The sequence below is a fragment of the Cryptotermes secundus genome, unplaced genomic scaffold (genome assembly GCF_002891405.2).
Source record: "Cryptotermes secundus unplaced genomic scaffold, Csec_1.0 scaffold43, whole genome shotgun sequence".
Lineage (NCBI taxonomy): Eukaryota > Metazoa > Arthropoda > Insecta > Blattodea > Kalotermitidae > Cryptotermes > Cryptotermes secundus.
The window spans coordinates 1,280,891-1,306,605 of record NW_019723298.1 but is presented as its reverse complement, the minus strand read 5'-3'; the positions used below and the strand labels follow the sequence as shown (position 1 = coordinate 1,306,605).

The 25,715-nt window shown below is 42.6% G+C and overlaps 1 protein-coding gene across 4 annotated transcripts in view; it reads right to left on the bottom strand.

Annotated features, from left to right (window-relative positions):
- Nucleotides 1-18,365, bottom strand: part of LOC111861630 (fasciclin-1) — a 250,333-nt gene extending 231,968 nt beyond the window's left edge. For all 4 annotated transcript variants that reach the window (XM_023846347.2, XM_023846349.2, XM_023846348.2 and 1 more), the window contains exon 1: nt 18,182-18,365. In XM_023846347.2, the coding sequence (XP_023702115.1) occupies nt 18,182-18,331 (150 nt within the window). In that variant the 5' untranslated portion in view covers nt 18,332-18,365. The remainder of the gene's footprint in view (nt 1-18,181) is intronic.
- Nucleotides 18,366-25,715: the final 7,350 nt, after the last annotated feature.

The window sequence follows — 25,715 nt, the reverse complement described above, 5'->3', positions numbered from 1 at the left end:
AAACAAAACAATGCCTTACTTTTTTGTACAGCTTCTACGTTAAATCTGTTTCCTTTTCATAGGCTTGATCTGTATTCAGTTCGTTGCTTATACAGAGTGGCCCAGAAGTCAGTTAATCTAAAATACTGGTATTTTCTCGTATTAAAGGAAATGTTCTTATTTTAAACTGCCAATCAATCTACAGAACTTTATCGCAGCGTTGTGAGCCGTGCACTAAGCAAGGAGGATCTCATTTCGAAAAATTTTTTGTAGATTAAGATGTCTTTATTTTCTCATGGGGTGAGAGTGAGTCCACTCGGTACTGAGGCCACTACTTGGCTTATTGTACCAGCTCCAGATGATGATGATGATTGAGGAGCAATCGGTGGAATGAGAATTTGCAGGGGAAACCGAAGTACTCGGAGAAAACTTGCCCCAGTGCCACTTTGTCCACCACAAATCTCACATTACCAGACCCGTGCTCGAACCCGGGCCACCGGGGTGGGAAGTAGGCGAATAACCGCCTGAGCTACGGCAAGGCCTGTAAATTAAACAAGTAATAAAGAAATTTCTAATGTATTTTAGTGCATATGTAGTAACCAGTTAACTGAGTTCTGGGCGATACTGTACGTGTATATTTCACATGCAGGTCGCTTCGCGTTTCAGCTGGGCGCTGCGATGGTATGGAAAGTTCTCTGGACGTGCTGCACAGAAGCTGAAGCCGCGTTACCTTACAGACTTCAAATGCAGCTGGTGGTCGGCCTTCCCTGCGTGTCAGCTCTCCGCTATGCGGATAATTGTTGGACCAGTGGCAAGTGACGGGCCCTATTTACTCCTTATTAATCGTAAGCAAACTGTGTTTCGAAAACACACACCTGTTTAACAAACGGCTATCAACTTTCTCGTATCCACTGACTACTAAAAAGGGAAAATTATCCCTGTACAACCACATAATTAAACACCATGCCGTAAAGGCATTTGGGGGAATCTAGGTACATAGTTCCACCAATTTTAACTCTGGAACAAAATGGAGGTGAGTGGTCAGCTTCACGCCCCTGCCGCTTCATCCCCAGGGATAGAACCCCCATATTAATTGGATAGGAGACTGGGCTGGCAATAAAGATGGTCTGAAGGATGTGGAGCAGAGAAAAATCTCTTGCCCCAACGAGTAATCGAATCCCGGTCGTCCAGCCCGAAGCCTAGTCGCTATACCGACTGAGCTACGCCGTCCCTACCAGTGACTACCACACAAGAGTACTGAAGTAGGAATAACAATCACACTCCAAGGAGCAGATTTACTTCTGCAGAAGTTAATGTTCGCTCACGTGGTCAAGAAATCACCCTTTTTCCTTCGGATCCGAAGCTTCATTACCGTGACAACAAAAGTCCACCACTGGTTCTTATTTCTAAACCAGACGAATCCAGTGCACAGCCGCATATTCTACTTTTTTCGAATACATATTGTGACATGTCAAGCCGTTGTTGGGCAACGGGATGTGGAACGAGATATAAACGGTCGGTTGCCAAGTTACGCAACAGTGGAACGAAGTTGCGTATCCTTCGATCTATGTATACGTCTCCCAAGTGGTCTATTCTCTTCACAGTTAACGATGAAAATTTTGTAGGCACTTCTCACGTTTCTCACAAAGAATTCCCTGCTGTTATCATATCTAGCACACCCTGAGACAACACACTGTAGCCTACAGGTTAACATCATCTGTCCTATGTCACTACAGAATGGCCCAAAATCAGTCAGCTGGTTAATTAAATGGGCATTAAAATAAGTCAGAAATTTCTCTATTACTTACGGAATTTACAAAAACTGTTCGACATGAGACCTTCAAAGTTCAAATTCACAACTGACAACGCTATGATACCGTTGTGCAAATTGACTGGAAGTTTTAAATCTGAACATTTCCGTTTGTGGAAAGTTTTATGTTAACTGACTACTGAGCCATCTATATTTTAACAATTCAGAATTATGTAAATTTAGATTTGACCTTAAATACGTTACAATTTGCGTTGTCTTTAAGAGGTCTCACGAATGCATAGTATTATTGGGTGTAAGACGTAAGCGCCTTGCGACGAGCTGATCACCCGCCCAAGGAGTCCTACCGTATGTGTAAGATCTAGAAAAACCGAAGTGAACGGAGAAGTTCATGGAGGTAGGCCTAGGCCCACTGGGGCTGTAGTACTAAGGAAAAAAAAAAGACGTAAGCATCTCAGTGGGTCTGTTAACCAAGATCAGATGTTAATTAAACTCGCCTGAACGAAGCACGTAAACATACACAGGAAGTCCAAATGTCACTTGTAGGTAAATCGGGGTTTAATTTAACGACGCCTGACACACGAAAAGTCTTAAAGGCTTCTTATTCGCAACATTTCTCTGTGCGCAAATGAGAATTCCCTATATCCAGCCCTAGGGCATTAGTTTCGCCATCCCTGGTTAAAAAGAAAATGACAAAATGGATCAAATAATTACAGTTCCTGCTCTTAATTTTAGGTTTTGGTTCCAACTGCTTGTAGTGTTATTAGTCAAGAGGCTGGTTGAATTCAAGGTTACCGAACTGCCGAAATGACCTCCTCATATTCAAGGCAATTATGAACGGAGTTTGCAAAAAGACGATCGTCTTTCCGTTCATTTCACTACCTCGGTGTTTCTCCTTTACAAGATAACTCATGCTAATGTAGGATTATGAAGGCAACTATCAGCGTGTTATAAAGGTCCAGAATATGTTAAAAAGTAAAGCTGTTCCTGCTCTTAACTAATTAAGCACTAAGCTATAAAGACGTATGGGGGAGTGAACGTATAGATCCACGTATTCATGACCTCGGAACTGGTTGGAGATGAGTAGTCAGCTTCACGCCCCGGCCGCTTTACACCCGAGGAAAGAACCCATGGTACCCATCGGAGAGCATGTTAAGTGGACCCCAAAACCGATCTGATGACAACGTGGAAATGAGAAAAATGTTGCCACCACCGAGGCTCGAACTCCAACCCCATGCCTAGAAACTAAGAAGATAAAAACCAACAAGTTTGCAAACATTTACTTAACATGAGAAGTGACTAACATCGGTGTAGTGTCAGTTTCATTGGCAGGGACTGTACTTGTTTCAATAAACTTCAGCTGTCTGTGTTCATCCTCTTTCATGGCGGAACAGTTGAACATTTCAATTTTCCTACAAGATGTCTAGATATAAGCCTATACTCTATAACCGTTTCACAGGCTGGCTCTAGTACTAACAGAATTTATATCTACATCATGAAGTTGCCGTAACTGTCATCCATAATTCAGAATAATTCAGAAGTGTCTGCAGATGGCTGCTCTTTCGACTAAACTGCATCACTTCTTTTTATTGTGTTTCAGTGGTAAGCCAAACATTCATGAATATTCAAGATCTACTGGAAATAACCAGTAACTCCTATTCTCTTCAGATGTACAAGGAGATGCCACGCCTGTATGTCTGCCCGTCACTTTGATAACCGAAACAATAGAATTTTCACGAAATTTGGTGTCGTGGACCTATACTGAAAAGTATAGGCAAGGTATAGTTGACACTGTGCTTAGCTAAGCACTACGCCATAAAGGAGTATGGGGGAGTGGATGTATAGATGCACATTTTCTTGATCTCGGAACTAGTTGGGGGTCAGCTTTACGCCCCAGCCGTTTTACCCCCGGGGGAAGAGTCCCCAGTACCTATTGGATAGGAGGTTGTGTGGACCTCAGAGCTGGTCTAGACGACGTGCAGAAGAAAAAATTAACCCTACCGGGTCTCGAACTACGATCCCTTGGTCGTCCAGCCTGTAGCCTGTATACCGATTGCGCTGTCCAGGCTCACTATACTGAAAAGGGTAACTCCAAATAATTTGGTTCGTATTGTTCAAACGTGCAAACAGAGGGAAACAAGAAATGCATACACAGTTTTAACAGAAAAATCCGAAGGGACAAGATCACTTGAGAGACCTACAAATAAACTGGAGGATATTATTAAAATAGATATTAAGTAAACGGGGTATAAGTATGGACTGAATTCATATAGTTCCTGATCGGATCGAACGTCAAGTTTTTGTGAACACTGTAATGAACCTTCGTTCTCTCTACGAGGTACAGAATCCTTCCACCAGATGAGATACTATCAGCTTCTCAAGGAAGACTGTGATGCATGTAGATGATCAGTTGGGAGCATACGCACCGCATGGAACACTGAACATAGCTGTGTAGCCTCTGAGTGGATGACCTTTCACCTTCCAATGTCGCACCACAGATGAGTCTAAATGAAGGTCGTCGTGAAATTCCGACCGTGCTCTTCCGAACAGTACTCAAAACGCCGTAATTAGTAGCACCTTTGTGACGTGGGAAAACAAGTTCCAGCCGCTCGCGTAACAGAGTACTCTAGAAACGCGGGAATCAACGCATAAGGGCTTGCATAGTATCATAACGAAACCACTAACAGAACATGACAAGCATGTAACGCCTGTAAACTGACACATGATGGGCGGTAATCATGCCGCATAATTAGTTGATTAGCAACATGGCGCGGAGCACTTCTTGAGAATCTCGTAACTGCTCGGATGTTCAAGAAATACCCACGTTCTTATGGAATCCGACAATCATTTGACCGACCGCCCGCCTAAGCCATAACTCTGATTAACCCTCTCATAATTTTGTAAACATCTGTTTTAACATTATCCTTCAGTCTGCACCCAGGACTCCCAAGTAGTTCCTCTCCACGTATAAGATACTTTCATGTATTTATGGCTCCGTGACTAATAATATCGTGTTCTGGATTGGATGACTGGATTTACTGACACCTTCTTGTACAACCACTGTTAATTACAATCAATTACAGGAACTCAAATAAATGACTGCCTAAAACTCGCTCCCTTCTCCTAATCATTCTGATCTGAATCGGTTCTACACCACCACTTACACAGTCTCTAGGCGATACCATTGCCCAGCAATGGATATATGCGAACCACACAGAAAACATCTCTTCCTCTATTGCTGTATTTACTGCGCGTTGCATAGCAACAGAAGTTATCCGATTGTTGCCTGCGTATTCCTTGATGCAGGATTGTGTTCATCGACCCGTTGCTTAGCACTGGGTAGATACGCCACAATATGAAAATGTGATGTAGTGTTTAAGTGACCTGCCTTAAATTTTACTCATTTATAGAAAAAAGAGCTATGGAACACATCTGTGCAACTTCCACATCAGCAGAAAGCTAAGGTAAAGATGTCCCTATTCTCAATTAACTGGGAGCGTATAGGTGCACCATTCTTGACCTCGGCACTAGATGGAGGTTACTGGTCAGCTTCAAGCCTCGGCCGTCTTGCTCCTGGGGAAAGAGGCTCCGGTCCCCATCGGACAGGAGGCTGGGTGAGCCGCAGAGCCGCTGGGGGCTCTGGAGAGGAGAAAATCTATTACCCCTGCCGAGAATAGGAACCCAGCCGTCCAGCCCGTCACTGTACGACTGAGCTAACCCAGGTCCTTCTATACTGATGTCACGAACTTTCGTAAATCAGACTATAGGATAGACTTTCACAAGCCTAATTACCTTTTGGCTTCCATTAGGGTTTCCGCACAATCTCCCAAGAGATTTTGCTCACTGAGACTATAGCTTACATTTCTAGGCAGAATTCACTTTCAGGTATTAAACTGTGACGACAGATATGAGTAATGGACTGAGCACAGGAAACATTATTAACTCCGACATAAAATACCGCGTGTCCAAATGAAAGGTATCCAAAATAACAAATTTATATCTCGGAAACTGTCATACACGTATCCAGTTTGTCATCGGAAAGTCTTATGCGCATGCGCCGCCATATTTCTGCCACCACGTTAGGACTCACCTGGACACAGAGATGGCTGGGAGATGGATCGGCAGAGATGGATTAATCGCTTGGCATCCTAGGGCGCCAGATTTAACCCCACTGGACTTTTCCTTGTAGGGTTATGTGAAGAACATTGTCTACCAGGTTAAGATCAACGACCTTCAACACCTGAAAGCCCGCATAAGGGACGCTGTGGCTATAGTAAAACCAAACATGCTTCTAGCAACGCAAAACGAGGTCGAATAGCATCCGGCTATTTATCATGCCACCAAGGGAGCCGCACTGACATTTATTAAGAAGTTATATTCTCAGAAAAAAAAAACTCTGATAGTTTCCCTTTGTATTGGTGTGACCCATAAATGTGTATATTAAATATTTCTGAGATTATAATTATTTTGTTTTGGATACCTTTCATCCAGACACCCTGTATTGTATTTGAGCATTCTGTTGCATTAATGTATTTCCGTCTCATTGTCCTACTTCTCTATTACTATATGATTCGGCTATTTACGGTCATCATCAGGCGTATGCCTGTTTTGCCAAAACTGTTCCACTTCGTGTTAAAATTATACACGTATATCGAGTGTGAGCGCGATGTTGGTTATTAATTAAAATATATTTAAATCATAATTAAAACTTCGAGACAAAATTTCTTAAATGTTATTCTGCATTGCAGTCACCAGCTATTTTTTTTCCTTCGCACTACAGCCCCAGTGGGCCTAGGCCTACCTCCATGAACTCCGTTCACTTCGGTTTTTCTAGATCTTACACATACGGTAGGACTCCTTGGGCGGGTGATCAGCTCGTCGCATGGCCTCTACCTGTACACAAACACAGAAAAACGTACACAAACATCCATGCCCTGAGTGGGATTCGAACCCACGATCCCGGTTTCCGAGCGAGCGAAGACAGTGCATTCCTTAGACCGCTCGGTTACGGTGACCGGCCCACCAGCTATTTACTGAGATAATTTCTCTCAAAGTAAATTTGCTGATGTTGGATCTTGTTGTGCTGCATCCCTTCCTCGCGGCGTGGGTATTTTGTGTTCTTTGCGCAGTTCGCGTAGATGTCGATGTCGTGTTATTATATAAACAAAAACAAACCCCGTGGCCTGTAGTCTGCAAACGAACTATACCGACCGAGCGACGCCGCTTGTCAGCGAAGTCAGTGCCAACTTCTGCGGATAGAGGGTGTCACTTGGTCAGCGCAACGGATCCCCACTGCCGTTAATCTCCGTTTTCTACACCTGAGCCGCTATTTCCTTGAAATAGCTCCTCAATTATCCTCACGAGACTGAGTGGATCCCGTTCCAGACCCATTAATTCTCAGAAAATCTGACAGCGCCGGGAATCGCATCCAGGACCTCTGGATCTGTAGCCAGGAACTCTGACTAGACCACAGAGGCGGTCAGTGTTATATGCATGTTACAAATGTCAGAGTGACTTGTAGATTTGTTCACGCTGTTGGATTTGTTACTTTGTTGCTTTTTTTGTGTGTGTAGTGATTATGATTTCAGAACTACACAGCGTTACAACCAAGAAGTTTGCACTCTTCATAATCACCGCTGTGATAACCTCAGATTTCACACTGTTAAAACCATAACCTCCGTTCAGTGTCATTAAGCAAAGAAGCCAGTCTATGAGTGACACAGTGACTTGGTTTCGCTTAATAAATGCGCTAGGGGAAGAGGAAATGAGTTCACTCAGTAAGGAAAACCTCATGTATGGACGTAGTTTAAATACTGTAACCTCGATACAGTTTCAAACCCGCAACTGTCACCAATGACGGCGTCTTCGCTCTACTTAATTTAGAGTCGCGTTCGATTCTTGATATGAACACTTTGTTTGTTATTTGCTTGCAACGCATAATGACTCTAAACGCGTTCCACACAGCAAGCTGAAACCAACCGCTTCGGCCTTGAAAACTTGTACGAAGAGCCTGTTATGAACACATTTCAGTCGAAGTGCAGAAAGTGCAATTCCGCTAAACTTTTACAAGCGCAATTCAAACGACGTAGTTAGATGCATAGGCTGATGTAGGGGCAGATTTCCAGAGGACGATAAAATCGGTTTATGTACATGCCTGGAATATACAAATCACCTAAGTAGTTACTGTAGGATCACCTAATCACCTAAGTTAAATAAAATGTTCAGCTGTACTTGTACTTGGTGACAAACAGAAGATAAAGGTAAAGCTATTCCTGTAACAGGCCATAGAGGCCCATAGGGTCGTGAGACGTCGAGACTCCGACATTTTCTTTAGACAGTCGGCTCACAGATGGCAGTAAGGTTGTCAGCCTTACGCGCCGGCCGCTGTTTACCCCCCAGGAAGATTCCTGGTACTCACTTCTGTCACAGGGTGAGTCGACCCCAGGGTCATAGTGCGGCTGGAAGGATTAAGTAAACTGAAAAATCCAATGACCTCACCGGGAATCGAATCCACGACCCTCCGACTTGTAGCATAGTGCCTCAACCAACTACGCTACCGCGCCAGAAGTGCAAACTATATTCGTAATGAAGAGAAGAGCAAGTAATTTCAATAAATATTGCTAAAACTCGGTCTTATTTCTGCATGTCCTATCTGAAAAAAAAAACTTGGCTGAATTCGTCTCGGAATACGGACCTTTGGCGGGATCTACTGAACATTGCAATGGTCCTCATAAAATGCTGGGTTATCTCTTGGCCAGCTGAATAATTATCCACATCGCTTTCAATACTTTTGTTTAGCTTCAAGCAAAATCAATAAAATTTGGGACTTTTTTTTAAAGTTGCCGATGCTACGACAAAAATGGCTCACGACATTGAATATGGCTATTGTACGAGTAAGCCTATATAGTCCAAAGGATGGACTTAACGAATACGGACACACAGCTACGTCTGTAACTGACTGGATGATTAATCATCAGAAACTCTCAATTGTCGAGCCAATGACGAGTTTAAATAGGTTCAATTATGCAATCATTCTGACCAGCAACAAAATTAAAATTCCACTACGTGCACTCTAACTGACTTGAGGTACAGGTTTTCTTGCCCTGTCGACACTGATGACGAACAGACTGAAGGTACCTGATCAGGCCCGTTACTTCTCGAATACCTTCTCATATCTGCCACTGAGTTCTCAGATACCCGTGTCTTCAGCTCGTACCATTCTGTCGATAACTGAAGTTTCTACACTCAGCTTTCGAAACTACTCCAGGTTGTTCATAATCTTTAAGTTCAGACGGACGTGTTACGGACTGAACTTAGAGGATAATGCAGTTTAGCAGAACATCCAGCCTTGTTCAACCAATTTTTCCATACTTCAAAAGCGAAGTACACAATATTTCCGCCCACGTGCGGCTTTCAGTGTGTATGCTTGTATGTTAAAGGGCATGGGACAGGGAGGCCTGCATGTCTCCCCCCCACCCCACCCAATTCGTAACTTTAGAAACAAAAGAGTTACTTTCATGGAACTCGATGGAACATCACGTCACTTGATTCCAGGTCATCTCCGTTTCCAACACACGACTCGTCAAGCGCCAATTCCTCGCCCAGATTTCTCTTAAAATAAAATGTATCGAAAAAATTAAACTACATATTTATTACGAAAGTCTTATAAATACAGAATATATATTGTATTGCTGCGTGGAGTAGCGACCAGTGATGCTCAGTTACCAAGAAATGACATAAAGGTGAACATAGATCTGTTCTGCACACTGAACTCCCTAAGAACAAAACGGATATCACTACACAGGATTTTATATCACAGATCTTCGCGCAACATGCGAGAATGTACTTTAAAATGGACAAATGAAGTTTTCTCTCCACGTCACATACAGCTGGAGCGGAGTGAAAAGAATGATGTTCTTTTATCACGTTTATTATGCACACTCTATAGTGTCTGCAACAAATGCGCTCTATGAAAAGACGAGTCAGTGTGTTATGCCCAGTGGCGTAACTCTTGCACCCTTTTACTGTCCACTTATCATTTTCATACTCTTACTAGTTACTTCAATCAAATCTGTCCAGTAGATTTAATACTGAGTGTACTTTCAATCTATTTACACTTTCACTGGTGTCTAATAGATTCACTGCTAGTGTATTTGAGCGATTTTCTAATTTGTTTAAGCATTTTTCTCTCCACTTTCTCATTTATCTTTCCACTGTGTTCATTTGAAGATCTTGGATCCTGGCATTGTGTACATACCAAGATGCATTCAGTACAAACCTGGGATCTTTGATTGGAAACGCAGGGGGCATTTCAGTGTTGGAATTTGAGACTGTCGCCACTGATGGCTCTGAGCACTGCTTTGTATAACGGTAATTTACCTTCTATTGACAGCGTTAATCTTCCGAGTAGCCAGTGCATTTATTTTTCACTTTTATGTTCGGCTGGTTTCTTTTGGCTTTGATGTGCTTTGCCCATGTGAGCATTCTATCAAGAGGCATAACCAGGTAGTTCACTTCGGGTTTTATTTTAAGAGCAAAGCTGCCCATTTGCACTGTCGGACAGGTTTGATTGCGAAGGGTGAATGACGTATGCATGGATTTGTTTCGATTTACTTTGATTCTCTATGTATTTGACCTTTCGTTGTCTCGGGTAGTATAGATGCCTCGGTACTATGCGATCTACCACACTTCCAAGCATCCTGGTCTGTGTTCGCAGTACTCCCCTGGTATGGAAGTGACGCTTGGCATCTCTTGCATTGCGGTTCATTATTTTTCTTCTGATGTCAAAATGATTTGTAGATATTCGATATGGTATATATCATTGTTGCTGTCGGCTGGTTCTACATCTAAGAAGAAGAGTGTCAATGGCTTTCCAGTGAACCTGTGTCTAATGTTCCAGAGGTTTCTAATTTTGTGTCCCATTCTTTTAATTTCTTTTCTCACTAATTTCTGCCACATTGAGTGACGTAGATTTTCTGATGCACACTGTAAGCACGTCTTGCCGAGGTTGGTATGTGTGGAAGTCGACTTTCTCTTTCTTGTAGTGTCTAATATTATTTTGTTACAATCAAATTTGGTTGTCAATATTTTTATTGTATCAATGTATATTATTTTCAAAGTGTAGTCTAGACTGTGAACTACTTGTTCAATTGTAGCTGTTAGTCGTTGCATGTCTGTGATTCTTGAAACAAATACTGGTGGTAGTGTTGGATCTTTTCTTTCGTGTCCAGACATGCCCTCGATTTCTGCGTGTCGCAAAGCTTCAAGCCTGTTAGTGGTTTAGTTGGGTTGTTGCTTGTTTCTTGTGACTTAACTGTTTTTCAGTGTTGGTGCTCTTTTAGTTTTAGGACTTCCTGCCAGGATATGTGATAGTCACTCTCGTTGCTATTATTGCTTTCTTCTGTTTCTCACAAGGACGCTATTGGGGTTATAGCTCTGCTTCTTGTTGCTACTTGCGTTGTGTGTATTGTGTAATTCGGTTGTCGTGGTATTTATTGGTGGTTGCTGCGTGTATGAAGCTTGTTGTGGTATATGTTTATGCGGTTTCTGTTGTATATGCGAGACTTGTTGTGGAGTTACTTATAGGCATTGTAAACATGCGCTTTGTCACACTGTCATTTACTGAATGCAGTCTTGATCACAGTCTTTCACTGATAATTGAGTCACCACCTGGTCATGCATCCGTGCTGACATAATCGCTGGTACCTGCATGTCATGGTTCATGTAGTTCCACTACGGTGTTATTTAGCCACATAAATCTTCCCTTAATCACACTTTTTGTGCCTTACGTTTCTTGATCTGAGCGAAGGTCACTCAGACCATCAGTTGATGTTAATAATCTGTCTATATCCAGTTATGTGGATGTTATCGTATTAGTTAAACAGAACTGCGGGCATAAAAAGTTTCTCAAGATTCACGGTTTGTTTTCTCAGCGCCGACGAACATGCGAAAAGCGCGTTTCTGCACTTCGAGTGTCAAACCGATTTTATAACGAACACTTAACACAAAAATGGGGACTCCAGACACTGAGTCATGGCGGTATAGCTGTTACTTGTGGTACGGAGAATATATAACGATCAAAACCTAGGTCACGTTAGTTTTAAGTGTAGTTTTTACAACTGAATCTTCGTTCGGTGTACCGACAGTCGGTAACAACTAGTGCACTGACACCAACATAAAAGCATCACGTCACAATCCATCATCACTGTTAACATTATCACGACTTCCATCAAGTAGGCCATTAACCTCCAACAGAGATGGAAAACCGCACAATATTCGTGCGTCATTTTTCTTATGTAAACAGCAGTCCGAGGGCCAAAATTAATGACGGTGAAACACATCAATAAAACACATAATGTGACGATCCACAGACATTCCTAACATGATCATGCTTTCTCATCAAGAGGATGTTAACCTACAGAATGGATGGTCAACTGCGTGGCCTTCCAGTTTCATTGTATTATTTAAGGCTGCAGAGTAAAGACGAAAAATAAGTGACGTGAAACATTGTCATTATGGCAGCTTAACCGAAAATGCAGTTATCTGCGTAACTTCAATGCTTGCTGTCATCCAATTCAGGCGCTTCTTCTTATCTTCAGGACGCCTAGATAGGCGGCATAGCTCAGTCGATCTATCGACGGGCTACGGGCTCGACGGCCGGAGTTCGATTCTCAGCAAATGCAAGAATTTTTTTATTCCCCACAGCGTGCTCTGAGGTCCATCCAGCCTCATATCCAATGGGTACTGTGGAGTCTTTCCCCGAATATAAAGCGGCCGGGACGTGAAGCTGACCACCCACATCCATCTAGTGCCGAGGTCAAGAATGGTGAAGCTATATCTTAACTCCCCATACGTCTTAATGGCGTAGTGCTTAATTAATTAAGCAAAGGGACAATATTACCATTTAATTTTAGCTCCTATCTAAAATCCTAACGAATAAAATATGCAATAATAAATCCTGTTTTATATACGTATGAAATTTTCACTCTCGCTTAAAGGGTAGAACAGTGTGAGGGTGACAAAACATTGTGGTCTACAAGAGAGAGAGAGAAATAAAGTAACAGGAGGGATCTTGATAATACTCTAAACCAAGGAAGATGATAAGAATGGAGGGTACAGGAGGCATGGAGATGAGAGATGCGTTATCTGAAGACCACTTCACATACGGTGAGATTGTGGTTCGGATTCAGCAAGCGCGGGGTAGGATACAGTGGCGGTCTCTATGGAACATAGCAACAAACTTTCCGTTTGCATAAATGGCGAGGAATTTCTTCACCGAGTTAGCGAACATGAACGTCTGAAGAAGTCTGTTCTATGCAGCTGCCTGGACAGGTACGACTCTTGTTGCCTGAGTGCAAACCGCAATGAACAGACTGTGAGAGAAAAGTACCAAGCAATGGGTGTACAAATCGACCGATATTTGTGTTATGTATGCATGTGTCGTTTCAGCGCTGACGGCTGTTGATGACGGAATGATGACTAATATGCAACTACAGACGCTTAGTGAGTGAGTTAACAGTTTTCAAAGTCGACAATACCAACCACTCAACAGGAGGGCGATCAATTCAACATCTAGCAGTGGTCTGGGTCCAGTTGTGGCCACTTCTGAACACGGTACTGGACCTTCGGGTTCCATAGAAGGCGAAGAATTTCTAACTGCCTAGATGACTATCAGCTTCTCAAGAAGGCCTCTGACGCAGTGAATTACTTAATTTGTGAATAAACAGGCTGCTTACACAGGCCCCTGCAACTTCATCACGAGGTTATGAGACGTGTGACTTATGCCTCCTGAGGCCCCAAATATTCTTGCACAGTATAAATTATCCCCACCCCCCCGCCACCCCCAAAGGTGTCTCCACCTAGTCGTGGTGGTGGGGCTTGCGTGACTATGACCTGGAGAGCTACGCCGGTGGTAGTTTACTACCGGTACGGTCGCCCATGCCGGAAAGGTCAATGGGTAGAGTCCAGACTAAGAGAGATACCCTGGTCCTCCAGGTTGGGAGTTGAGCATGAGGCTAATAACATCATCCTGTAAAAAGAATTTTGTTCAGAAACCTAACAACCAGCGTCATCATGCGTGGGTCCATTCCTATGGCAGCACGCACTGGTTGTGGAGACTGGCTGTAGAGGAGGCCAAGGCTCACCCAGGGCTGGAGGGCCGAGTGGTAGTAAGTAGGTAGGTAGTAGGTAGGTAGTAGATGGGTGGGTGGGGGGTAGGTAGGTACTATAATTATCATGAGCCGGGATAGCTCAGCATAACGACGGGTTATTGGCTGGATTGTTGAGGTTCGATTCTCGACAGCGGCAAAATGTTTCTCTAAGTATTCGGACTGGCTCTAGGGACCACTCAGTCTCCTGTCCAATGAGTACGGAGGTTCTCTCCACAAAGGTAAATCGGCCGGGACGTGAAGCTACCACTTACCTCCATCTAGTGCCGAGATCTTCGTGGCGTAGTGCTTAATTAATTAAGCAAAGGAGGTTTACCTATAAACAGAGTCACCGAGAAGTGAAAACCACGCTTATTATTTGGGAGAAACCAATTTGTGGACGGCATCTTTCGAGTTACTCCCGAGTGTTTCCAAGTGACAGGCCGAATTTGTGTTAATATGTCACGACTGCAGGCTCTCATATTTTTCCTCACTGTATCATCACATCCGCAGTCAGCACAGTCTAATGTAATACCCTACGAGTCACCCTACCAACGCTACTTGTGCCAATTACTGCACCTGTTTCACCAGTTATTTCATTTTGTAAAGAGTCGAAACCAAATACAACAAAACCTATTAATAAAGGGAACCACCATGGGGGCTAAACCGTTTTCTGTTTCTGGCAGGTTTCTACTTAATACGTACAGCTAGTTCACGTTAGGGCCGCGCCATAGCTCAAGCTTCCCACCGCGACGGCCCGGGTTCGATCCCGGGTCTGGTCAAGTGGGATTTGTGGTGGACAAAGTGGTGCTGGGGCAGGTTTTCTCCGAGTACTTCGGTTTCCCCTGCCAATCTTCATTCCACCAATTGCTCCACAATCACCCTCACCTATCATCTGGGGCTGGTACAATAGGCCAGAAGTGGCCGCAGTACAAGGGACTTGGTCCCACCCCAGTAGCAATAAAAAAATAATAGTTCACGTTACAAACAATATTGCGCAATTCAAAACATACTCTGTTTATACTGTTTATTCTAGAAACCAATGTTTGAAGCATCACGAAAACAAAAGTTAATTTGACAAGAAAAGATGGGATCGCTCAGTCGCACAGCGATACACTGGACGACAGGCTTAAAGCGACTAGCTCGTGAAGTTGACCGATCACTTCCATCTTATGCCGAGGTCAAGAACAGTGGAGCTATACCTCCACTCTCTATATCTTCATGGTGTCATCCTTAATTGTTTAATTAACTAATCACTGGGACACCTTTACATGTAATTAATAGTTGTACTTCATGTGTTGGTGTCTACTGGTGTGTACATGTTAACTATCTCTGCTAAATTACACATAACCATTATTATTTTCTACTGAATAACGTTTCACAGCCTTTCTTTCAGCAATGTTCTCTTTGGTATATCTTAGGTAACGTATGTTGATTAACAGGATTAATAAAATTACATTATACTACAGTCATGGCGTACAAGAACGGAGCATAAAGTTTCGAATTTCTGCAACGAAACTTGGGCGAGATGTTTTGAGAGTAAAGAGGCAGGGGGAAGAAGCTATATGCCACTCTCGGGCAATAAAAGTTCAGGAAGACTGATCGAAAACCGATGAAAAAGGAATTCAGCGACTTCCAAACCACTTCCTTTGCACGCAAATAAATTGACTTTCACAATAAAAAAATTGTACGACAGAAATGTTTTCTCATGCTTCTTCCTTGTACCTCGAACTCTGAGAAATCATGGCAACTGTTTATATTCGACGTCAAAAATTTTACCTTAAGAAAAAGTATCTTATTTGAGCATCCTGTTGCGTTAAAGTATATTCTTATATTGCGGTCCTATTTTCGGAATTTTCATTTAATATTCAGATGGCTGTATGGTTTTCCCCAAGGTATCAAATTACATTAACTTGTGTATTCAGTCAGTACAACACATGCTGGCCACGCACGGCCATAATCAGGTACAACTCTGTGTTCTTGTCACTTCGTATACTGTACTGTTGTTGTTGAAAGAAACGTTAATTAAATTTGAAATTAAGTTTAATAATTAAAATTAAATCTTGACGGTTAAAACCCAAGTTATTACCAATAAGAGGCTGAAGAAATTGGTACATCTCATCATCTGTAGGTCTCTGGTGCAACTGCTGCTGTTTCTATTGCGTTTATTGACAGTGTATTGTTCCTGGTTCCTAGATGAAGACTATCTTAAGATACAAACCTAAGTTTGTTTTAACTACCCGAAAGCCACTACGCTTGGAGCAAATGGACGATCCTGCAAGTCAAGTTTCCCCACTAACACCCCTACAAGGAACATCAGAACTGAAAAGAATTCGGGAATACAAGCTCGGTTTGAAGTTGCTTCATTGCTTCACTTCGAGAGCAAAAGGGATCTAACAGTCAATAACATTAAGCGAGATACTGCGTTACCTTCCACGTACCTAAATTACCACCCTGAATCCAACAACCACAGGCTCATGTACCTAAATTACCATGCTGAATCCAAGAACCACAGGCCTATAGCAGTGCCCAGTAAGCCGAAATCTTGTCAAGCAACCACGAACCACTAGAGCGTATAGGGGCGGTGGCAACGTCTCCCTGCATGCATTCTGAACCCCGGCACTGAATGGAGGTAAACAGTCACATTTCGGATTGGCTCAATTCAAAGCTAATTAGTTTCCATCATTTTGTGGGCAGTCAGGCATATGCTGTCAGAAACAAAAAGAGTTTATTTTTGGAGCAAAACTGGGTTTAGTTCAAAACGCTTCACCCACTCCTCGCCCAAATGATACCACTACCTGAAAAGTGACAGCCAGCCAGTGCAACGTCGCGTATGCGGTAAAGGTAAAGCTATCCCTGTAACAGGCCGTGAAGGCCCACAGGGTTGTGAGACGTTGAGGCTCCCACGTTTTCTGTACAAGGTTGTCAGCCTTACGCGCCAGCCGCGCTTTACTCCCCAGGAACACTATTTAATTAATTTCTGGTACTCTATTCTGTTAGAGGCTGAATCAACCTCAGGGCCATAGTGCGGCTGGATGGATTAGGTCAATTGAAAAAAAAAATCCAATGACCTCATCAGGACTTGAACCCGCGACCTTCCGGCTTGTAGCATAGTGCCTCAACCAACTACGCTACCGCGTAAAGTTGTAAATAACTAATTAAGAACTACGTCATGAAGGCGTATGTGTGAGTGGATGTATAGATTCACATTTTCTTGACCTGGGCACTAGTTGGAGGTGAGTGGTCAGCTTCACACCCCAGCCGCTTTAGCCACCCGGAAAGAGCGTATGCGGTAGGCAGATTTAACCGGACAATGAACAACTTCAGGAGAAATTTCTCTCTCCAAGAAAAAGTGGGGGCGAGATCTTTGCCATAAAATTATATCCAAACTGCTACATTAGCAATGCTAATTATGCTTGACAACAGAAAAAAATCACTATTTAAGTATCGACAGTTATGATAAAAGAGTCGACACAAAATGTTAATTCGATGAGTGGATGGTCCCTCATAATCTACATAAACATCTTTGCCAATGAGAAAATGCAGACGCGAACAGTTTGAGTACGTTCCTTCGGAAGTGAACATACGTTGAAAAGTTCTGATATTTATACACTGGTTCGAAACTAAACGCAACAGGGAGAATAAGAAAAATGAAATGGACTCTAAACTGGTCAAGAGAAGGCATGTTAACTATTTCATAGCCAAAGCTCATCCAACAACATGTAAACATTTGGCTCCTGTCTCCAGGAAGACACACCACACCTCTGTTACTAATATCATAATAATTATCATGGATATAAGTTCTTCGATGTTCCTGTTACAAGGATTAATAGTGCCAACCTATGTTTTTTTCGGATGTCCTTGACATGTTCTGATCTTCCACTTATTTTGACAGAAAGATGTCACAAAAAAGAATCGCTGTTTATTGCTAATACCAAATTAAGTCGTGAATATAGTGTGGCTGAAGCGTTGACTTATCGAATGTACAGTGCTGGCAGTCTGCGTTAATTACGACTGCCTTTACTAAGTTAAAATCTGACTTCACCTCAGAACAGCAACATCCATTACTTTGCAACCTCCATGGAATCCTGACAGCCATCTTTCCTACCTGCCGTTTACCTGACCCAAGCCACTAGGCGGGACAATTGAGTATGCCAATACAGACAAGGTCACCAACATTCATAACAGCTCCAACGATCAAATAAAAACAACACATATGATACATTCAACAAACACTATAATACTATCACAGAAAAATGCATTTCTAACTATTTGAAATTAGTCTCACCTCTGACAGATCAGGGTCATCGCGGATTCTCTGTTCGACAGTTTGATTCCTGGCGGTCGCCTCTTTGTTAGACACCAATAACACAATCACCAGCACCGTGGAGGCGCAACATTGCCACCGCGTTCTCATGCTTTCATCAGATACCACCATTCAACTACCTTCACACGTCCGTTGTCGGCGGTAAACTGGCGAGGTACTGCATCTCCCGCTCCCCACCAACTCCTTCCTATTGTGTGATGACGCAGTTCCGCTGGTGACGTCACACTACGCCTGCCATCTAGGCAGTCCCGTAACGATCTATCTAAAGGAGATTGTGTACTATTACAGTGCTGGTGAAGGACGAGAAATAAAGAGAAAATTGGGATTTGAGGACACTGAAAGGATGAAGAAGCCTCACATTCATCTTACATAAATAGGGAAGACCGGGGATTTCTTGTTCTTAGGGGACTACTTTCAAACACGCTTGTTCGCAGCCACGCGGGAAAATGTTTCAAAATTTGAAACTTCATTCAACTGTTTTAGTACCACAGCCAATGACAAATTATTGAACCAGTGCGTGAAAGTGTTATGCTCTTTGCGTGAGATAAAGCGTCATAAATTATTCTGTCGTTCTGTATTTAATTAAAACGGACCAGTATCTTTCTGTGAGGGTGATGGATGAGTTGCTCTGATGTACCACGGCAACAGAACTGTGAAACTAAGTTTTATATGCGTCTACGTGTGCGTGTGGCTGTCTCAAGCTACGTAGCAATATTGTGAAAGTGTAGAATTTATGATTCTTCAAAGCTTTGTCACAATGAGAGATCCACTCCATCATCATTAGTTTGGACCCTTTCCACTGCCTGAGATATAGACGTATTTCATTTTCCAAGATGTTTTCCAAGTTATCTCTATTTCCGGCTTCAGATTATCCTCTGTCATTATATTGGCAGATATCTGTAGGAGTCGAAGTTATCCCGCGATGGTTAGAGAGAATTCTGTTTTCTGGGTGGGTGGGTTGATGGGTGGTTAGGCAGGCAGGTAGGTAGGTAGGTAGGTAGATATGTAGGTAGGTAGGTAGATATGTAGGTAGGTAGGTAGGTAGATAGATAGACAGACAGACAGATATATAGATAGATAGATAATTAGATCGATAGATAGAGCCTTTCGTGACATGATAGTTGGCAGGAGAAACAGAAGTACTCTGATAGAACCTGCTCCAATGCCACTTTATCTACTTCAAATCCCACATTACTTGGCTTGGGGCTGAATCAGTGTCGCCTCATCGTAGTATCTCATCTATGTAGGGCCTCTGTTCGAGACAAACATGGCAATGCTCAGTTCAAACTACTCATTTCTAAATCGAAACGAATAATACGAAAGTATTAGAAAATTTGGCAACTTTTTTATTTGTAGAAAAATCTATTTCCTATAAGCATAGAAGTAGGCCTAACTAAATACTTCAGAAGGACCATGCAACGCTAGAACTCAGCACAGCATAGCTTGTGACACATCCTATACTCAATTTATGCCAACGAATGGAACCGCTGATTTTGATATGAGAGCAGTATTGGAAATACGATATACGCAAAACAAATTTACATTCTTTCATAGAATCTGATATAATTGAATTTTTTCCTCTTTGTACGTTTTACTGGAATCCACTCATATTGAAATGCGATTTATAACCACATTTGAACCCCGGAATTAACTAAAATGGTTTATGCTGTATGTCCATATCTGTATTCGATATGGTTTTTGAAGCATAGTCGTCTCTAGTGAGATGACGAACTAGGACAAAAATCTGACGTACAGTCTATGTGACCTGTGACACATCTGAAAGCAAAAATACACCAAACTCAGAAAATTGTTCATATGGTTTCCTTTTTATTTTTCTCTACTTTAATATTTCAGGGCCGGTCACGGTAGCCGAGCGGTCTAAGGCATGAACTGCCTTCCCTAGCTCGGAAGCCGGGATCGTGGGTTCAAATCCCATACAAGGCATGGATGTTTGGTATGTGTTTATTCTGTGTTGTCCTGTGTTTAGGTAGAGGTCTTGCGACAAGCTGATCATTCGTCCAAGGAGTCCTACCATCTGTAAAATGGTCAAAATGAAAAACAACCTCGATACCCTAGAGGTATAAGAGGAATGGATTAAGTAAGTTAACATTTTATGAATGTCAGTACAGGTTAATTGTTAATAAAGGCAATGTGTAGTGCACTCTTTATGACTCAGCGCAGTAGTTGTGGTTTATGTCATCTAAACGGAATGTTTGCATAGAGCGAGTCGCCAAAAGCAAAACAACCAAAGGTTTAAGAGCCAAGATTCAAATAATAAGCCCATTAGTATGAAAACTAGATCCTTGAGTTATGGACCTTTGTTAGAATTTGTCGGGGGTTTTTGATGAAAAAAAGAAAACACACACACACATATATATTCGCCTGACTGCTTGTAGCTGTGGCCAGTTTATGGGACAGGTTGAGATGAAACTCATTATGGGAACTACTACACTAACATTCACAGCTGTAGATTTTCTTAATATAATATGAAAACATTTAATAACTACAAATATTTCCAACCGGATTAAAATATTTATTACGGGGACTTATTTTAAGCAAAATTACGCACTTCAAGGGGATATACTCAAACTATTTATCACAGTTTAAAGCCACGTAATAGCATCGCAATTGTATTTACACCCTGCGGATTCCAGCTTGAATGTTTGTTTCTTGACGTCCTTTAATTATGCATTCCTCTACCTTAAATGACAGAATGTACTGCGCAGGAGCCATCGCTGTTAAGAGAACTGGTAATCTCTTCTGTTCCATCCTTCAACATCGATGAAACTCCTTTGCGTCGTGTTTCGTCGTTAGCTCGGGGTTAGAAGAGGGGGAGAAGGGTAACTCTAAATTCAATTAGTAACACTAATACGCACACCACTAAACGAGTACTACGCGAGGACATAAAGGGAAATTCAGTTAGGAGTTTGGTTAATTTTCACACCACAAACTCAAGCAATGGAGACAACCCTTCCGAACTCCTTCAGCGCCTTTCCCTGTAACTGAGTCAGTCAATTTGCATTTAAAATCCGAGAGCGTTCAATCATATACTATAGCATTGCACACTGTTGCACCAGAGACCGGGTTTACTTGAAGTTGGCCACTTCTGCACATTTTACGCAAAGAACCACGTATAGGCCTACCCCATGTTCCTTTTCTCTGTGCCCCATTTTACAACGCTATCAGGATCTCCGATTATATATAGTAGGATAACTGGTGGCTGATGAATTAGAAAGGACCTAGAAAGAAGTGGTTGCAGCCAATTCGAGTTACTATACCAGAATTTGCATGGAGGAACAGGTAAAGTTATACTCGTAACAGGCTGTGGAGGCCCATAGAGTTGTGAGACGTCGAGACGCCAACATTTCATAGCAAATCGGCTCACAGATGGCGGTGACGTCAGCCTTAGGCGCCGGCCGCCTTTTACACGCCCAGGAATATTCCTGGTACTGATTTCTGTTAGAAGTTGAGTCGACCCCAGAACCATAGTGCGGCTGGAAAGATTAGGTCAATTGAAAAGTCCAATTACCTCATCGGAAATCAAATCTATGACCTTCTGCTTTGTGGCGTAGTGCCTGAATCCACTGCGCTACCGCGTACCCTCCTGGAGGAACTGAGTAGAGACAGAAATCTCCAGTTACGGGAGCTGGTGACTTGATCTAGAACCGAACCTATTGCTTTCCGAACGTAGGTCTAGGTCGTTACTACTATACCAACCTGCTCGGTCCTATGGCGTGTTGTAAGGTAGAATTGTGATGACGAAATCAATAAAAGGAAGGCCAAATTTTAGTTGTGAATCTTAAAAATAGAATAAAATGAATCAGTCGTTTTTGCAACAGAAGAAAGAACTAGACCCACGAACTTATACGGCTCATAGACAAATTTAAGTTTGGCGAAGAATTTGGGAACAGAGGTTTTCAGGTTTTCACACCGGTAAGTGTTGATATTTTCTTCATCTGGGTTGTAACGCCATCAGGTGTTATAATTATATACTAACGTTTCGGAGTAGCATGTTGCCTCCATCTACAAGGCCGACGTTTATCCTGAAGATGGAGGTAGCACATACTTCCGAAACTTTGGTATCAATCTCCGAGATCACACGGTGCCACAACTCAGAAAACCAATATCAGAAGACTGGGGAAATTTGTGAGACCGGATCGGCGTGAAAACTTTCTGAAGATATGAAGATCTGAGCGTGATACCACGAGATAATTGCAGGAGCGTGTGCCCAGAAGTGCAACGATGCAACACTGGGACACTTTCACGTCACTAGTTCCAAATGATGATTAATTAGTCCAAGAATGTCGAGGGTTCCATATCTGTCAGAAGCGAAAATGTACATCGTGAACATAAAAAGCTCAATCTATTAAGACCATGTTAAGCCCACAAAGCCAGTCACGGCAGCCGAGAGGTCTGAGGCATGTACTCTCTTCGTTCGCTCGGAAGCCGGAATCGTGTGTTCGAATCCCACAAAAGGCATGAATGTTTGTATGTGTATGTGTTTATTCTGTGTTTAGGTAGACACCTTGCGACGGGCTGATCACTCGTCCAAGGAGTACTATCGTCTGTAAAGTGATCAAAATGAAAAAAAACAACCTCGACACCATAAGGTATAAGAGGAACGGATTAACTAAGTAAGTAGGCCGCGCCATAGCTCAAGTGGTTAGTCGCTGGCTTCCCACAGCGGCAGCCCGGATTTGATCCCGGGTCTGGCCAAGTGGGATTTGTGGTGGACAAAGCGGCGCTGGGGCAGGTTTTCTCCGAGTACTTCGGTTTCCCCTGACAATCTTCATTCCACAAATTGCTCCACAATCACCCTCACCTATCATCCGGGATTGGGACAATAGGCCAGAAGTGGCCGCGGTACAAGGGACTTAGTCCCATCCCACTAGCAATAAAAAAAGGAAGTAAGAAAGTATATCCATACAAACCAGAATTAAACTTACCTTACAATCCTTAATGTAGGCTTCCTAATTACATATTTCATGAAAACCAGTTCAGAAGTTTCGAAGGTCATATATGTAGGCTGCAGAAGAGGAATAATTTCCACATTGTGTGAGTAGTTTATGCAATTTCGTGCAAACAAGGCATCAGAAACGATATAGAATATAACCGTCTCCAAACAATACGACTCAAAGTGGTACGCTAATATTATAACAAAGTGATTACATAAAGTAGCACCAAAACATGATAATTCGTGACACTTGGAAGCTAATGAAGCTTTGAATAAATGTCATTGTTCCTTATGTTCACAGCTTCCGACAAACGCCGCTCTTGAATGGCAACTTCTTCTACACATCTGTAATGCGGTTAGTCTAATTAAAGCATGCCTGACACAGCGACATCGGTCGTACGGAAAAATGTCGTACGATTATTTTTGCCGCATGAACTCCTTTTCACACTAGAGCGACCAAATACATTTCTTGCTCTCCGACTGTCGTACGGTAGATGTCGCATGTCGTCACGTATGAAATCTAAGATTACACTTTATATTCTACTACTTGGTGCGACCCGAACAGTACGGACGTCGTAGACCGATGTCGCTGTGTGTGTTCCTAGCCTAAAGACGTACGAGAAAGACTTCAGACGTATTTCAGATCTATACATTCTTCATGCAGCAGCATGGCATCCATTATGCTGCGCGTCTTCTGCTGTATCTCTGCTTGCGTTTAGTAGATTCTGTTCTATTTCTGACGTTTTCCAGTAGCGTACTGACATTCGTTCGTCTATGATAAATTCTGCATAAAACTTCGGACACTTGTGCAATTGTGGTACAGGTTAAAACTGAAATTTGTTTCTAAGTTTATTAATTCTTTTATTGCTAGTGGGGTGGGACTAAGTCCCTTGTATTGCGGCCACTTCTGGCCTATTGTACCAGCCCCAGATGATAGGTGAGGGTGGTTATGATGATGGAGAATTTTGTGGAATGAAGATTGGCAGGGGGATCCGAAGTACTCGGAGAAAACCCGCCCTAGCGCCACTTTGTCCACCACAAATCCCACTTGACGAGACCCGGGATCGAACCCGGGTCGCCACGGTGGGAAGCCAGCAACTAACCGCTTGAGCTATGGCGCGGCCCTTTCTAAGTTTAACTTGCACTTAAATGCACCAGAACAGCTCAGTCAATATAGTAGGGGGTTCCAATCACAGCAGGCTGTCGGTTTTTCTTTCTTTCTTTTCCACCATGTCTACATCAGCTCTAAGGTCTACACAGCCACCAGTCCTTTAGGTATCGAAGGCCTTTCTCTTGGTGTAAAGCGGTCGGAATGTTAAACTGAGTACATCCTTCCATCTAGTGTCGATGTTAAAAATACGCGGGACTATAATTCTATTACCCGATATGGCTTCATGGCGCGGAGAAAATTATGCTTATTATCATCATTTACTTTCTCCTACTAGGAGATGGTATAGCTCAGTCGGCATAGTAACGGGCTACGGACTGGACGGCCGTGGTTCGATTTGCGACAGGAGAAAGATTGTTCTCTTCCCCACAAAGTCCAGACCGTCCTTGGGACCCATCTCCTTCCCAATGGGTAACGCGGGCACTTTCCCATGGGATAAAGGGGGCAGGAGCATGATGCTGATCACTTACCTCCATCTGGTGCCGAGGTCAAGAGTAATGAAGCTTCTCCCCAACATGTCTTCATGACGTTGTGCTTAAATAATTAGGCACAGACACGCTTTCCTTTTTTGCTTAAAGTTATGCCACTATTTCTTCTTCTTCTTCTACTACTATTACTACTAGTAATACTACGGCTACTACTACTACTACTACTACTAATAATAATAATAATAATATAAGATTCTCGAAGTTAGTGACGTCCTAACAATATTTTGCTACGTAAAGCAGAAAATCATACTGGAAATTTAATAAATGGTTATGCGAACGGTGGCTGTTGTTAAGTTGCTAGTTCGTGCATGTTTTAATATTCAAGAGTGACTTACACACTTCTCTTGAGTTAGCTTCTACAAAGGATAATGAGATTGTAACGAGAAATTGATATTTAAAAGTCTGCTCACCTGCAGAGAGTTTGGGAACTTTCTTCACTAAAATTCAATATATTGCTAATACATCAATCTCCATAGTAATACACACTGGGGGCGCTACAGTTCATGATGAAACTAGGTCTCTGTTTCCTAGTCATATAGACAGTCGATAGGACTCCTTAGGCAGGAGATCAGCTAATCGCAAGGTCGTTACCTGCACAGGACGACATAAAGACGTGTACTAAATAAACGCAAATGAACACCCATGACTCGAGTGGGATTCGAACCTAAGACCTCAGTATCTGAGCGGCTGAAAGCAGTTTATGACCAAATGACCATTTTTAGGAATATCTTCTTACCTTTGGTGCTACAGCCCCAATTCGGACCTTTGCCTACCTCTGTGAAACTGTCCGTTTAATTTCGGTTTACTAAATCTTAGACATTCGGTAGGACCCTTTGGGCGGGTGATCAGTATGTCGCAAAGTCTCTACCTGTGAGCAAACACAGA